At 35.5% G+C, this 14414-nt stretch overlaps 1 protein-coding gene across 10 annotated transcripts in view; it reads left to right on the top strand.

Annotated features, from left to right (window-relative positions):
- Positions 1 to 14414, top strand: part of Epha5 (EPH receptor A5) — a 334366-nt gene that overhangs the window by 310650 nt on the left and 9302 nt on the right. For 9 of the 10 annotated variants that reach the window (XM_021211296.2, XM_029545116.1, XM_021211294.2 and 6 more), the window contains 3 exons: positions 3150 to 3299; positions 9279 to 9472; positions 13631 to 13786. In XM_021211296.2, the coding sequence (XP_021066955.1) occupies positions 3150 to 3299; positions 9279 to 9472; positions 13631 to 13786 (500 nt within the window). Of the gene's footprint in view, positions 1 to 3149; positions 3300 to 9278; positions 9473 to 13630; positions 14239 to 14414 lie in introns of those variants that run through there. The other variant, XM_029545118.1, reaches the window with a different exon arrangement.

The following is a 14414-nucleotide window of genomic DNA, read 5'->3' as shown; positions in this document are numbered from 1 at the left end:
TTGAGTACCTGTTCTGATGTCAATTGATAATTAACAGTGATGTGTAAGCATAAACCCTTCTCTTCCCATGTTACTTTGATGTTTTATTGCAGCAAAAAAAAAAAAAAAAATCCTATTGAGGACAGATGCAAATAACAATAATTCTAACAGAAATTCTAAATTCATAAAGATGCAGTGTTTGTGTGTGTGTGTGTGTGTGTGTGTAGTGATTGTTATAAAGTATTTAAAATAAAGTGCAAGTTAAATAAAGAATTTCTTATAATACATATACACATATATACTTGATATATTTATGGATAAAGGGTATGGGTGCATGCACATATAAACATATATAGATAGTACCACTGGAAATTTTAAAATATCTCTACTATGGTATCTTCAACTGTGGCATAATTTAAAAAGTAGTTTATTCTTCATCTTGAGTTTATGTTGTTGGAAAAACACCTTTCGTCTCTTAAAAGTTTTGAATTTCTGGAGCTATTGAAATGTCTCCCTGCTTGATTTACAACATACAATAACTATTAAGGCTACACCTATGGAATATTGGTGACTACTCACAGCATAATAGCTATAATAAATATACAGCTTATACCAAACAAATTCTTCCCTGAAATAATGTTATATAAATTAGCCAAGGGAATCCTTCACTATTTTTATAAAAAGAATTTGTGACCGTCTATTTGCTTTACATTTTCAAGTTTAACCTTTTAATACGTGTTTAGGGAATTCCAATTATCATCTTGGATATTCTCAATGTCTGAGTATTTTATATACTTACATTGCACAAGTGAACTAACTTTGTTTCAATAAAGAATGACAGACTCATCATTGCTAATTTTTAATATGTAATCTGTGCGTTATGTATCTCCTTATAAAATGATACTGTAAAAATTGGTGTCTAATAAGAATTTCTTTAATAGATTATTCAGGGAGCTTGTTTCATTTTGTCAACTTTGACTGTGGCACATGGATTTTTGAGGATGTGTAAAATGAGGAAAAAGCAAGAGTAATTTGTTTAAGCAAACAAAGACTTCCAAAGGTCATTTCATTAAATCAATGAATTAATTGATGAGAAGTTCCTTCTCTTCTACACCTATTGCTACCATTATTTTCATTAAATGAAAACTCAATTAAGAACTCTCCTGGGGTTAGAGTTGCACTTAATAAAGTTGGCCCATGCAAGATTGAGGTTATGGAAAGTCTATTGGTGTTTTGCTGGGTGGCTGTCTTAGTTAAATTAAAAGTAGATTTTTTTCCACTGTGTTATGCAGCAGCACTTGAAGAATAACCAGAGACCTTGATACATTCAAGGTTTCCTTCTACAAATGTAGTGTGGCAGGAGTTCTAGAAAATATATATAGTGAGAAACAGTCGGGTTTGTGAGTCTCAAAAGTTAGTGATACACACATATTGTTCCAATGAGCAGAGGAACGATTTAGGGATGAAGCTCAGCATGATCAATAACTAAAATATGGGAAGAGATAATTTAATCATAACACTCAAAATGTAATGATTTTTCTACCACTCCTAACTCTCTCAGATTAATGACCTAAACAGTCCTATATCACCTAAAGAAATAGAAGCTGTCATTAATAGTCTCCCAACCAAAAAAAAGCCCAGGACCAGATGGGTTTAGTGCAGAGTTCTATCAGACTTTCAAAGAAGACCTAATTCCAGTTCTTCTCAAACTATTCCACAAAATAGAAACAGAAGGTATTCTACCCAATTCATTCTACGAAGTCACAATTACTCCAATAACTAAACCACGTAAAGACACAACAAAGATAGAGAACTTCAGACCAATTTCCCTTATGAATATCGATGCAAAAATACTCAATAAAATTCTCACAAACCTAACTCTCAAGAAGATGGCTGGGAGCCATAAGTTCAAGGCTAGGCTAGGCTACAAAGCAAGATTCTATTTCAAAAACCAAGGAAATACAAACTTAATCAACAACTGGAAGTGATGGCAGCTCTTAAGAGCACATACTGCTCTAGTAAACAACATGCGTTAAACATGAGTTATGTTCCTAGCATGCACATCAAGCAACTTAAACCATCTGTGACTCTAGCCCTGGGAGATCTGGGACCCTCTGCAGTATCTTCATTTATAGGAACCCCCCATACACACATACATATACATATGTAAAAATTAAAAAATTAAAAAAATCAAAAGTTAAATAAAAAACGGACAAATGAAAATGAAGCAAAGTAAAATAAGCATGTCATGTATGTTTGTGTGATCCACTGTTTCCTATATACTTACTAGGCAAAACAATCTCCAAAAAATATTCCAGACATATTATTGTGTGTGTGCGTATACAAACATATTAAGCCTAAGTTTTATTTCTTCCAAAATTTCAATCCTGACTTTAAACTTTTTTCTCAAAAATCTTGAAAGGTTTGCTTTTGCAATGGAGATTTCTCTCTTTCAACATGTCTTAGCAAGTAGACAGAAAAATGACTTTAAAATGTGATTTTTTTTTCTGAATACCCCTAGCTCAGTACTCTTTTGAATACTTCGATTAAGCAGTAGCATTTCTTAGGTTTAACATTCCAACTGTACAAAAACAAATGTATGCCATTAAATTAAGAGGAGAAAAAAATCAAGTCTTACAGAAATGAAACAATGGCGAGGGGTGGATATCTTTTCAGTTTATTTAACAACTGAGACATTCCACTTACAATTCTGCAGTTTAATAAAAGCCATGCAGAACCCTGCACTTTTATTCAGAGTCCTTTACTTTTCCAGTCTCAGCATCCCCCTCACTGATGTGCTTGAGTGCCCAGGCCCTACTCAGCTCTGCCATCCTGAGCACTATAATTGAGATGTAGATCCTCTATGCCTTCCAAGCGTCAAACAGAATTTACAGCAGAAACCTTCCCGACAGCCAATTAGTTGTTAGTCTACAAGTGCTCATGGGATGAGAGATGGGAATAGAGACTGCCTGCTGTCAAACAGATTCACTTAAAAATGTTACATCTCTTTCTAGATCTTCTCAAAGAAGCCGCAATATCCCTGAATGCCCTTGAAGTATGCAAGAATATGAATATATATATGTATATATATATATATATATATATATATATATATATATATATATATATTTGCATAGATATGCATATGTGTATGTATTTTTTAATTTTAGGGAGGCAAAATTCCAATCAGATGGACTGCCCCGGAGGCAATAGCTTTTCGAAAGTTCACCTCTGCCAGTGATGTCTGGAGCTACGGCATCGTAATGTGGGAAGTTGTATCTTATGGAGAGAGACCCTACTGGGAGATGACCAATCAGGATGTAAGTACAGAGATACTCTTTCTCCTTCAAGTTGTGACTCTTATAGTATTTTAATTGTGGAAATAGCTACTTGAAAAATATAAAATACACTGTTTACCATGTGATGCGTTTGTTGCCATGGAAATATTATTTATGTAAGAGCTAAAAGTGAGTTGAGGCAAAAGAAAGTAAATTACAGTTAGAAAAAAACAAAACAAACCAACCTCAAACCTCTTGCCAAGCGTTAGCAGTATTGAAGGGTTGCTCCACTCAGTTCATGTCAGTATAATTTCTAAAGATGATGAAGGAGCCAACCATCTATCAACGGCTAATGTTTGAAATATAAGATGAGTTATATTGTGTTTTTAATAGGCAGGAATGCAAATATCCTTCTTACACTAAAAATATAATTAAAGTTTAGAAGTATATAAGGCTAACATGAAAGAAACCATTAAGGCGCTTTCTTTTCAAGTTCAAATGCTTATGTTATGATGGCTGGGACAGACATATAGTCTTTGCTTTGATCATTTTTCCATCACTAATATTCAATTTGTCCTTTTGAAATCTGGATCATATTGAAATTTGATATTTTTTTCTTTCTGTTAATAATTATAAAAGCTTATATCTTGTATTGATCGCTTAGAGCAATGATTCTCAACCTGTGGGTCTCAACCCCTTTGGGGATCAAATGACTCTTTCACAGGCTCCCATATAGGATTTCTTGTATATTAGATATTTCCATTCTGATGCATAGAAGTAGAAAAATTATCCTTACAAAGTGGCAGTGACTCCAAAAGGGGACCTTTGTTTTCATAAAGTATGATGTTATAAATTCATAGAACATACTCCAAATCTCACGGAACCTTCCTCTGTGATAGGAAAGCAGAATTCAATAATCTTCTTTTGATTTAGGATTGCTTTTGGCATCACAGAGCAAAAGGAGTCATAGTAAAAATGCGCATAAATGAGTGAGATGATTTTCAAGAAACGTGAGACCATAACCTCTGAAGCACTAATAGTGTCCTATAGTTAGTGGAATCTAATTTGTTACCAGAAAACATTTTAAACATCAACACTTTCCATAATACAAAATAAAAAAATAATATTTCATTATGTAACACTTTTATATTTAAACACATTGACATTCTCTAGTATGTATTCTTGAATATATGAGTAGACATATTCTACTAAACAAATAATTTCAAAATTCTGTCAGTAATTATACTAATCTGTATTTCACTCACTTCTCTGATTTACATTGTATTTTCTTAGGCAGTTTATTTTCCCTTCATTTTCTTTTTAATTCTGCAAGTGCTAATCCAATAGATTTATTACTGACTGTGATGTACTACAATGTCCATAAAAGGTCACAGGAATATAGAGCTTTAAAGTGCATTGCCTACCTTTGTAATGTATGTATACCTACTATCAATCCTATATAGTTTTCAGTGACTGATGTGGATATTATATGCATATGTGTATATAAATGATGCTGTAAATCACAATGAATAACTGGTTGTCTTAGCACATTCTGTATAATAGTAGCAAAATATTTACTGCAAGACAGCATATACTTAAGTTACTTTCCTACTGTTACTAAAATACACCACATCCGAGATAACTTAGAGAAGAAATAATTTAATTGGGCTTCTAATTTCAGAGGGTTAGGGCTTCATCAATCCTGGGCAACATGGCATCAAGCACCAAATAATTTGACTGGAGTGGCAACTGAAAGCTCACATCTCAATCTACAAATAAAAATTAAACAAGCACCCCCAGTGACATAGCCCCCTTTAAAATTCAAAGACAACCAAACACAGACAGACAAAAACCAAATTACTTTCTTCCAAAATACAATGGCATGGAACATATGTTAAGATTCCAAGAAGAAAGAATAGGGGGTGGGGTGGGGTCATGGGGAGTAGACCAAAACCTAATACAAACTCCAAATACTGTAGTACCCTATCCAACATCTAACTGTTTAGATGGCTCTTGCTTGGAAACCTTACTTCTTGTGACATACATCTCTGGCTATTCCCACTCTCTGTGTCCTGATTTATTCATCCAATTTCTATTGTCTCTGGTATGTCTAACATCTTAGAGTCTTCAATCAGATCCTGGCTTCATGTTTGCAGGGTTATGCAATGACCTCTAGGGTCATTAGCCCTCTCAGAACTTTCATGTTGGGACAGCCTTGGTATACATTGCCTGGAACAACAGTTCTCTGAGCAAGATTCTTTTACATGTATATCTTTCACGGCTCAAAGACCAGAACTACATGAACAACAATGCAATGTTTGGCTACAAATTCATGGTGTATCCTGGTCCCTTGAATCATATTCATAGTTGCTTTGACTTGTATTCTTTTATTAATTAATTATTTTATTTCTTTACATCCCAAATATTGCCCCCCATTCTGGTCCACCTTCCCATAGGTGCCCCCTATCTCCTCTCCTTTTCACCTCCCTACCTCCCTGGCATCCCCCTTCCCTGGGGCATCTCTAAACCATTAGAACGATTAGAAGCATCTTCTCCCACTGAGGTCCAGTAAGGCAGTCCTCTGTTACATGTGTCCTGGGGGCCTTGGACAAGCCCGAATTTGCTCTCTGGTTGGTAGCTTAGTCTCTTGGAGCTCTCAGGGGTCCAGATTAGTTGATACTGTTGTTCTTCCTATGGGATTAACATCCCCTTCAGCTCCTTCAATCCATCCCTTAAGTTTTCCATATGGGCCCAGACCTCAGTTTAAAAGTTGGCTGTAAGTATCTGCCTGTGTCTCAGTCAGCTGCTGAGAGATGTATATTTTAGGAGCTAGAAATTCCTTTAGCCATTTTGGTTTCACTGGTTGTAAGCTTAGCTGTGAAGGCTTTTGCCCTGATGGAACCTTCCCCCATTTTTTCCAATTTAAATCTTAATGCCCTAATCTCTTTCATCACATGCTTTGAGTTTAATAGTAAACATCCTGATGCTCATTTTCTTTAAAAACTGTACTTTTTTTTTTTTGGTTTCTGTTTTTGTTTTCATTTTGCCCTACTTGTTCATGTTCATTGTAGACCTGCATTAGCATACCTAATGTTGTCTCTCACTTGGCAGCCATTGTTTGGCTCTCAGGAAATGTACTTCAAAGAAATTAGTCTGTTACTTTAAATTTAGACTTGATCTCAGGCAAGTTCCTAGGGCGAGGGCAGAAACTACCCAGATTATTTGCAAATAGATCACAAGAATGGTCTCAAGCCTGTTATTAATTTGCTCCCCACCCCATACTCCTAGATCAGGCCTTGATGGTCCACAAATTTCTAAGCACTAATGTCTTTCGAACATCCAATCAGGGAGTCACACTTTTCTCCACTTACAACAATCAACCACTTTACTTGTCCAAAAGTCCCTGATCTTCCACATTCCTTCACGAACATTATGATTGGGCCTGACATAAAAATAACCCACTTTCTGGTGTAAACTTCTGTATTAATTACTTTTCAGTTCTGATAAATTTCCCAAGGCCAAAGCCACTTTGAATTGAACTCCACTTAGGGCTCCAGAGGGTTAGAGTTTATGATGAGTTCAAAGCTAAAGCACAATGGCTATTTGTTGACAGGAGTAACAACAGAGAGCTTGCCTACTGATCCACAAATGAGAGGCAAATATCACACAGGAAATGGCATGAGACTTTTGAAGCTTCAAAGTCTGACCACAGCGACACACCTCTACCAAGACTAAATTCTAAGACTTTGTTAGCAGTTCCTCCAACTGGGGAAGGAGCATCCAAATATCAGCCTAGAAGGCCACTGTCATCGAAAGCACCACAGCATATAAAGAAATTACGTTTATTGACTTGTTCGAGCTTCTGAAGGATGAGAGTTCCAAACAGCATGTAGCCCGGTCAACTGGAATACAAACACTTGGAAGCCTCAAAGCATCATAGAGAAACAAGGAAGAAAAAAAAAATATAACTCAGTATAATTAGAACAATAATTAATCTCTTCCAGGAATGATACATTCTGACATAATTTTCTTCCACTAGATTTTACCACCTCTTGAGTTGCTTATCAACCTGGTGCACGATGGTAGAATTTCCACCACATGAACCTCTAGAATACAAATCACCTAGAATAAAAAACAAAAACAAAAACAAAAACAAAATACAAAAACATTGTCCTTATATTAAAGTCAAAGAATTGGTATAATTTATCCATTTAACAATTATATATAAAGACTAGATGCTCAGTTGAAATAAAACTTTGATTTAAAATTTTCACATTTTTTTTTTTTGAGAATTTACTCATGAGTACTGTGTGTGCATCATGTATGGCCATCTTTTTGGCCCTCCATCTCCTCCTGAGTACCCACATAGTCATTGGCAAATCCATGGCATATATGAGCATCAATCTCTTTGTGGGGATTAAGAAACATGTATAATGTTGGTGCTCACCTCAGGTAAGAAGGAGTCCCATGTTAAACCTGATAATACTTCCTTCCTTCATTATTTGCATTACTGCAAGATAACAGAAATCACCTTTCAGTGTGATGTGTTTGACATTCTTGATTTCTGATTTTCCCCTCTACTTCCTAGTCATATATACTTTGCAGATGTAGTTTTCTCTTTCCACCCACCACCACATTCAGTCCCTTCACTCACATTATTGTGAAGATATTGACTTATTTCCAGTCCTTGAAAATTATCCTTACAAAATACCTTTGCTAGTTTTATTTTCTATTTTCTTTAACAATACCTAAATTATTTGGGGGATAATAAGATTAATTACCTAAAAGTGTACTTATAGTAAGTTTTTGAGACCACATTCCTTAATTACATTTGGGGATATTTTTATAAATGAATTAAAGAGACCATAGTAATACAAACACATATTATTTGAAGTTAAACATTTTTATATCAGCACCAACATTATACATGTTTTTTAATCCCCACAAAGAGATTGATGCTCATACATGTGTCTAAAATAAATATTCGTAATTTCTTTGCCAGTAGACAGTCATTTCAAATTCCTGACAGAAATCCAAAGATGATAATAAATAGTCAGACCTTGACATTATTAAATGATACATGAGACAGTTATGCTAATTTAGCCTTTGACTTATCCATCATTTACCATCCAAAAGTCTCTTTTGAAATAAAATTGCCATTCTGGTACTGTGAAAATATGACTGCATATACTTTAAAAACAACAACAACAACAACAACAAAATGTACATTCAGAGACATTGCAAAAAAAAACCTCTAATCATTATTTGATTCTAAAATGTAAAAATGAATAAAATATGGACTGTTTATGGCAATGAGTTTTATAAAGTACCCTCCACAAAGGTTACAGGTAAAAATCACCAGCATTTAGTTTTTTGTCTTATTTTTGTTTTTGATTTTGATCTTTGAGACAGGTTCTGTCTACATCGTGCTGGCTGACCCACAAGTCAGTATATAGACCAGGCTGGGCTCGAACTCACCAAAATCATCTGCCCCTCGTCCCTAGTGCTGGGATTAAAGGAGTGTGCCACTACTCCAGGCTGCCAGGGTGACCATTTAGCTTTTCAACATGTTCAAAAGCTCCTCCTTTTTAAAATGTTTTACAACAAATAAAAGTAGTTGAGGATGCCCACAGGGATCTGCAACCCTTTAGGTGGAACAACAATATGAACTAACCAGTACCCCCAGAGCTCCTCTGTCTCTAGCTGTATATATAGCAGAAAATGGCCTCGTCTTGCAAACTTTATATGCCCCATACAGGTGGACACCAGGGCCAAGAAGTGGGAGTGGGTAGGTAGGCGAGCAGGGTGGGAGGAGGGTATAGGGGACATTTGGGATAGCATTTGAAATGTAAATTAAGAAAATATCTAATAAAATAATAAAAAAAAAAGAAAAAATAGTAATTTTGGTCACTAAAACAAAAGTAAGAATAAAGTCAGAAATTAGACAAAGGTATTTTTCAGACTCTTCTTTGTTGCCTTGTTGGTGGTGTGGACCCCTAGTTCTCTTTTTCATTTGCACAGGTGATCAAGGCAGTGGAAGAAGGCTACCGCCTGCCAAGCCCCATGGATTGTCCTGCTGCTCTCTATCAATTAATGCTGGATTGCTGGCAGAAAGATCGAAACAGCAGGCCCAAGTTTGATGAAATTGTCAACATGCTGGACAAACTGATACGAAACCCAAGTAGTCTGAAGACACTGGTGAATGCATCAAGCAGGTACCAGGCCAGACTTGAATAATTTTCATGAGTATATCTAATCAGGTTGATGTCATATATATTTTATCAATTTAGTCAGTTAAGTATTAATATGTGAATCTGTATGGCATTAGTTTATTTAACTCTAATCTTCCATAATGTTTCCCCCTTGAAAGAAACAGAAGAATGAGCAATTATACCTAAAAGGACCTTTGCCTAACCTAGTTGTGTAATGTGTCATTGTCATGAAAATAAATGCAGATCTCCATTGAAATAGCATTAGAAAACAGGATTCAAATGTGTTTGGAGCATATGTACAGGTAAAAAAATGAGATTATAAGAGGCTAAGAAAGCACTGGTGTATTTTAATACAGATGTCTAACTATGATTACCCATGAACTCTTTAGAATACATTTCACCAATGGTCATTTACATATAATTAGACCATATCATTCAATTTATGAACATTGATGAAAGCAAGGACTCTTTTGACTTTATCTGCTTGTACAGAGATATTTGGTTCATCATTTAGTATTCAGTTGGAAGATTTAAAACTGATAAATGAATAATTGTGTGGAAATATGTGTATAAGCCAATAACCATAGTTTCTACTTTTCTGAATTGCAGTAGGAATACATTTAAATAATACTGAGTATTTGGAAAATATATTTTTTCTCTTTATCAGAAAAATGGTGAAGTGTTCCCTCTAATAAAAATAAAGTTACCTTCAAATTATGAAATTTACTAGATTATTACTTTCAGTGTATTTAATGCCGTTGTATATTCTTTACAAGAAAGGAAATCATGCTAGTAGCTGAATTGGATGCCTATTAAAGTAAACTGAGTATAATTGCTTGCTTACAATGAAGTTGCATGAATTCTATGGTTCTAAGCAACACTTCTTCACTAGGCAGAAAGCTGTTTTAACATAAGTCAGAAATGAGCATTCAAAATCTTTTGATGTTCTTTGAACTTTCTAAGATAACAGCCGAAGCCTATATCTTCTTAACAATTATCCGTATGTCATATGCTAAATAACTACTTTAAAATTCCCTTTAGTAAATATTAAGCCTTTCTCTATTTATTTGAATGATGTTGAGGTGATTGTCACAAATGAATATAAGGAAAGATGATAAGGGAAAAGCACTTAATGTTCTAAATCATATTGATTTTTCATAATCACCATTTTTACATTCTTACATCTGGTATATAGTATTTTCTTATATATGGCTTATGGTTTATTGAATACAGCATCTTATTATGCTTGTGCATATCTTTCAGACTATGTGACTCAGTACCCATCCTTGACCACTAATTCTGCAGGGTTTAAGTTCCTGGCCCATTAACCACTCTCATTCATGTCACAAGATTTGATGACCCAGAAACAAAATGAATAATATTTGAATATCTCAAAATTTGTATATTTCATGATCCTGTTTTCCAAACTCTATTCGACTTTCATCATGGGAGTGTTCCTTGGAATTGAATATTTTTAAAAATGTGATGTTTCATTAAATTATTTTTCAAAGACTATTTACCTAATTCATTTATTTTTATTTTTAAAAATTTTATAATATTTTGTCTAGTGGTCAGAGATCAATATACTCCATCATTCAACAATTATTCACCTATCTAGAGTGTGTTATGCTGTGAGCTAAGAGGCGAAAAACAGGCTTAGCCATCGGATCTAGATATTCATCTGTTAGGGAGCTATCACAGGGAGGATGGGAGATCTAAAAATAAATCATTGTAAAAACTTGTATTTGTTTCTGCACTGGAGAACAAAAGCAGAATTCTAGAAAATCTGGAGGCTACAGTATTTGTGCAGGAGAGTCATGAAGATGCCATTTATTTTCATTTATATTTTTTAACTTAAAATACAACTGCATAATTGTCTTCTTTCCCTTTCCTCTTTCCATCTCCTCCATTGCTCCTCCTTCCCCTTGCTGTCTCTCAAATTCTCCAAACTTATGGCTTCAGTTTCTTTAACTGTACACATGCACACACACACACACACACACACACACACACACACACACACACTTTACTAAATATATATAAACAATATTATATGCATATGATTGGATAACCAATTCTTCGATTACTCCATGAAAAACAAAACAAACAAACAAACACATTAAAAACCTATTTCCCTGGATAGTTCATCCTTTCATCTTACCCCATCCGGGAATCCATCCCATCATCAGCCAAAAAACCTAGATACTAATGCACATGCCAGCAAGATTCTGCTGAAGGGACCCTGATATAGCGGCCACTTGTGAGGCTATGCCAGTGCCTGGCAAACACAGAAGTGGATGCTGACAGTCAGCTATTGGATGGAACACAGGGCCCCCAATGGAGGAGCTAGAGAATGTACCCAAGGAGCTGTAGGGGGATGCAACCCTGTAGGTGCAACAACAATATGAACTAACCAGTACCCCCTGAGCTCGTGTCTCTAGCTGCATATGTAGCAGAAGATGGCCTAATCGGGCCATCATTGGGAAGAGAGGCCCTTTGGTCTTTTAAACTTTATATGCCCCATACAGGGGAAGGCCAGGGCCAAGTAGTGGGAGTGGGTGGATAGTGGAGCAGGGGCAGGGGTGGGGTATAGGGAACTTTCGGGATAGGATTTGAAATGTAAATAAAGAAAATAATAATAAAAAAAAGTTAAAAAAAAAAAAAACTATTTCCCCTACCCTACTCTTGGTATCTCCTCTTTGCCTATAGTTATTTTTCTAGGGTTAAGGTCCCATGAGAAAGTTTTCTCTTCCCATGTTAATATGCACATTTGTATAGTACTTGTACAGGTCTTATTTCACCCACTATGTTGTTGAGCGTTCATGGATCTACCTTCCCTGACATTTCTAGGAGACACAGTGTCACAGCAGACTTCTTCATGCTCTAGTTCTTAAAATAAATCTGCCCCCATCTTCTGTTGTGCCCTGGAGCTTTAGGTACAAGAATTGTGTTGAAGATGCGTGACTTGGCGTCAGGCACCACTTGTTCTCTGCATGTTGACCAGTTGTGGTCTTCTGTAGTGGTCTCTGTTGCAAAGAAGTTTCTTAGATGAAGGAAGAGACCTACACTTACCTGTGGGTATGACTTTAGATATTCAGCATGCAGCTACAACGGATGTTGGTCTAATTAAGAAGTGATTGTTAGATTTTTCCAAGGTCCATGATGTCACTAGTCCTGAGTAATTGTGTAGGTTATCACCAGTAAGGATGATTTCACCTTTATTGAACAGCCTTAAGTCACATTAGAAAGGTGTTTGTTGTCACTATGCTGTTCCTACCACTGCTATACTCAGTGCTATTGTGCAATGCATTTGGCTTTATACCAGGGCAGATTTATTTACTGCCTCCTTTCCTTGGATGCTTGCATGACAACTTCCGGTATCATTAGCCTGAAAGGCTCCTGCTTGATCCTCCAGGTTTTGTGCCTGGTGTGCATGGAGCAGTACTGATTTACTATGATGGTTTCTTGAATTAAGTTGGTGATAAGCAGAATAGAACTGGTCAGATATAAAATGTCCTTTAAGTCATATGGATACTATGATAGATTGTGAGGGAAAATGACAAACAAGAATGAGTTGAACTTTTGTATCATATCCTAAAATGGAAGTATTTGAGTAGGCAAAGTTTGCTGAGAAAATAAGGAATTTTATTCTGCCCTTGTTGGGTTGAAATTTATGTAAGAAACATGGAAACTGAAATCAAATGTATGGGTTCATGTGAAACCTTAGCTGGAGAATACAACTTATTCTGGTTATGGATTTGCTTTTCCTGCACATAATGCCTCTGCTAAAACCACCATCTGTGGATAGACAGAATGCCTTATCTATCGTCATGGTATTCCACACAGTATTGCTACTGACAACTTTACAAAATGAATATTATTTAATGCCATCAAAAAATGAACATACAAAAATAATACCTTTCTTTTTTGAAAATGTACTAGTTTATTATAAGCCCACATTCACAGACTACAATAAAGGTTCAAGATTAATTTTATTTTCTACACTTGTATTTTGAATTATTTGTCATAGTGATGATTGTATATCTTCCCTATAATTTAACTTTTGTCCCAAAGATTTATTGAATTTGATTGAACACTACAAGTACAAATCAAAAAAGGATCAGTTTGTAACTTCTAATATTTATGTTTTGTGTGTTTTAGAGTATCTACATTGTTGGCAGAACATGGTTCTTTGGGGTCTGGGGCCTACAGATCCGTAGGTGAATGGCTGGAAGCAATCAAAATGGGTCGGTACACAGAGATTTTCATGGAAAATGGATACAGTTCAATGGACGCTGTGGCTCAGGTGACCTTGGAGTGAGTAGTTTTTCTGATCATTTTTACATAGTTGTTGGGGCAAGAAAAGTACATTCAGACACCAGAGTGGACGCGATCAAGGGAGAGCAGTTAACCTGCATCCATATGTGGCAGCTTTCAAAGAAGCCTCATCTTTTTTAGCCTGTGCTGTTAACAGCTGCATGGTTCATGCTTTTTGTGTCCAGTATCTTTGCTATTTTGTTCATCCAACAGCACTTGAGTGTTTGGATAATTGGGATTACAACCCCTTGGCAAAGTACTGGTGGTACTTTATGTTGTGGCAAAAGATGTTTTCTTGAGTTTTTAATACTGGTACTTATGTTATATGAATGTAAATATAAAACAAAACAAGCTGTAAGCACAATTGGTGTGGTTAGTCCTGTGTAACAAAAAAATTAAAAATTAAAAAGAAAGAAGAAAAAGAAATAAAAGTAAAAGACAGACAAAAAGAGAGTGTGAGAGAGAGAAAGAAAGAAAGAAAGAAAGAAAGAAAGAAAGAAAGAAAGAAAGAAAGAAAGAAAGAAAGAAAGAAAGAGAAAGGAAGGGAAAGGAAAGGAAAGGAAAGGAAAGGAAAGGAAAGGAAAGGAAAGGAAAGGAAAGGAAAGGAAAGGAAAGGAAAGGAAAGGAA

Source organism: Mus pahari, chromosome 13, assembly GCF_900095145.1.
Source record: "Mus pahari chromosome 13, PAHARI_EIJ_v1.1, whole genome shotgun sequence".
Lineage (NCBI taxonomy): Eukaryota > Metazoa > Chordata > Mammalia > Rodentia > Muridae > Mus > Mus pahari.
This window is presented reverse-complemented; position numbering and strand designations above follow the sequence as displayed.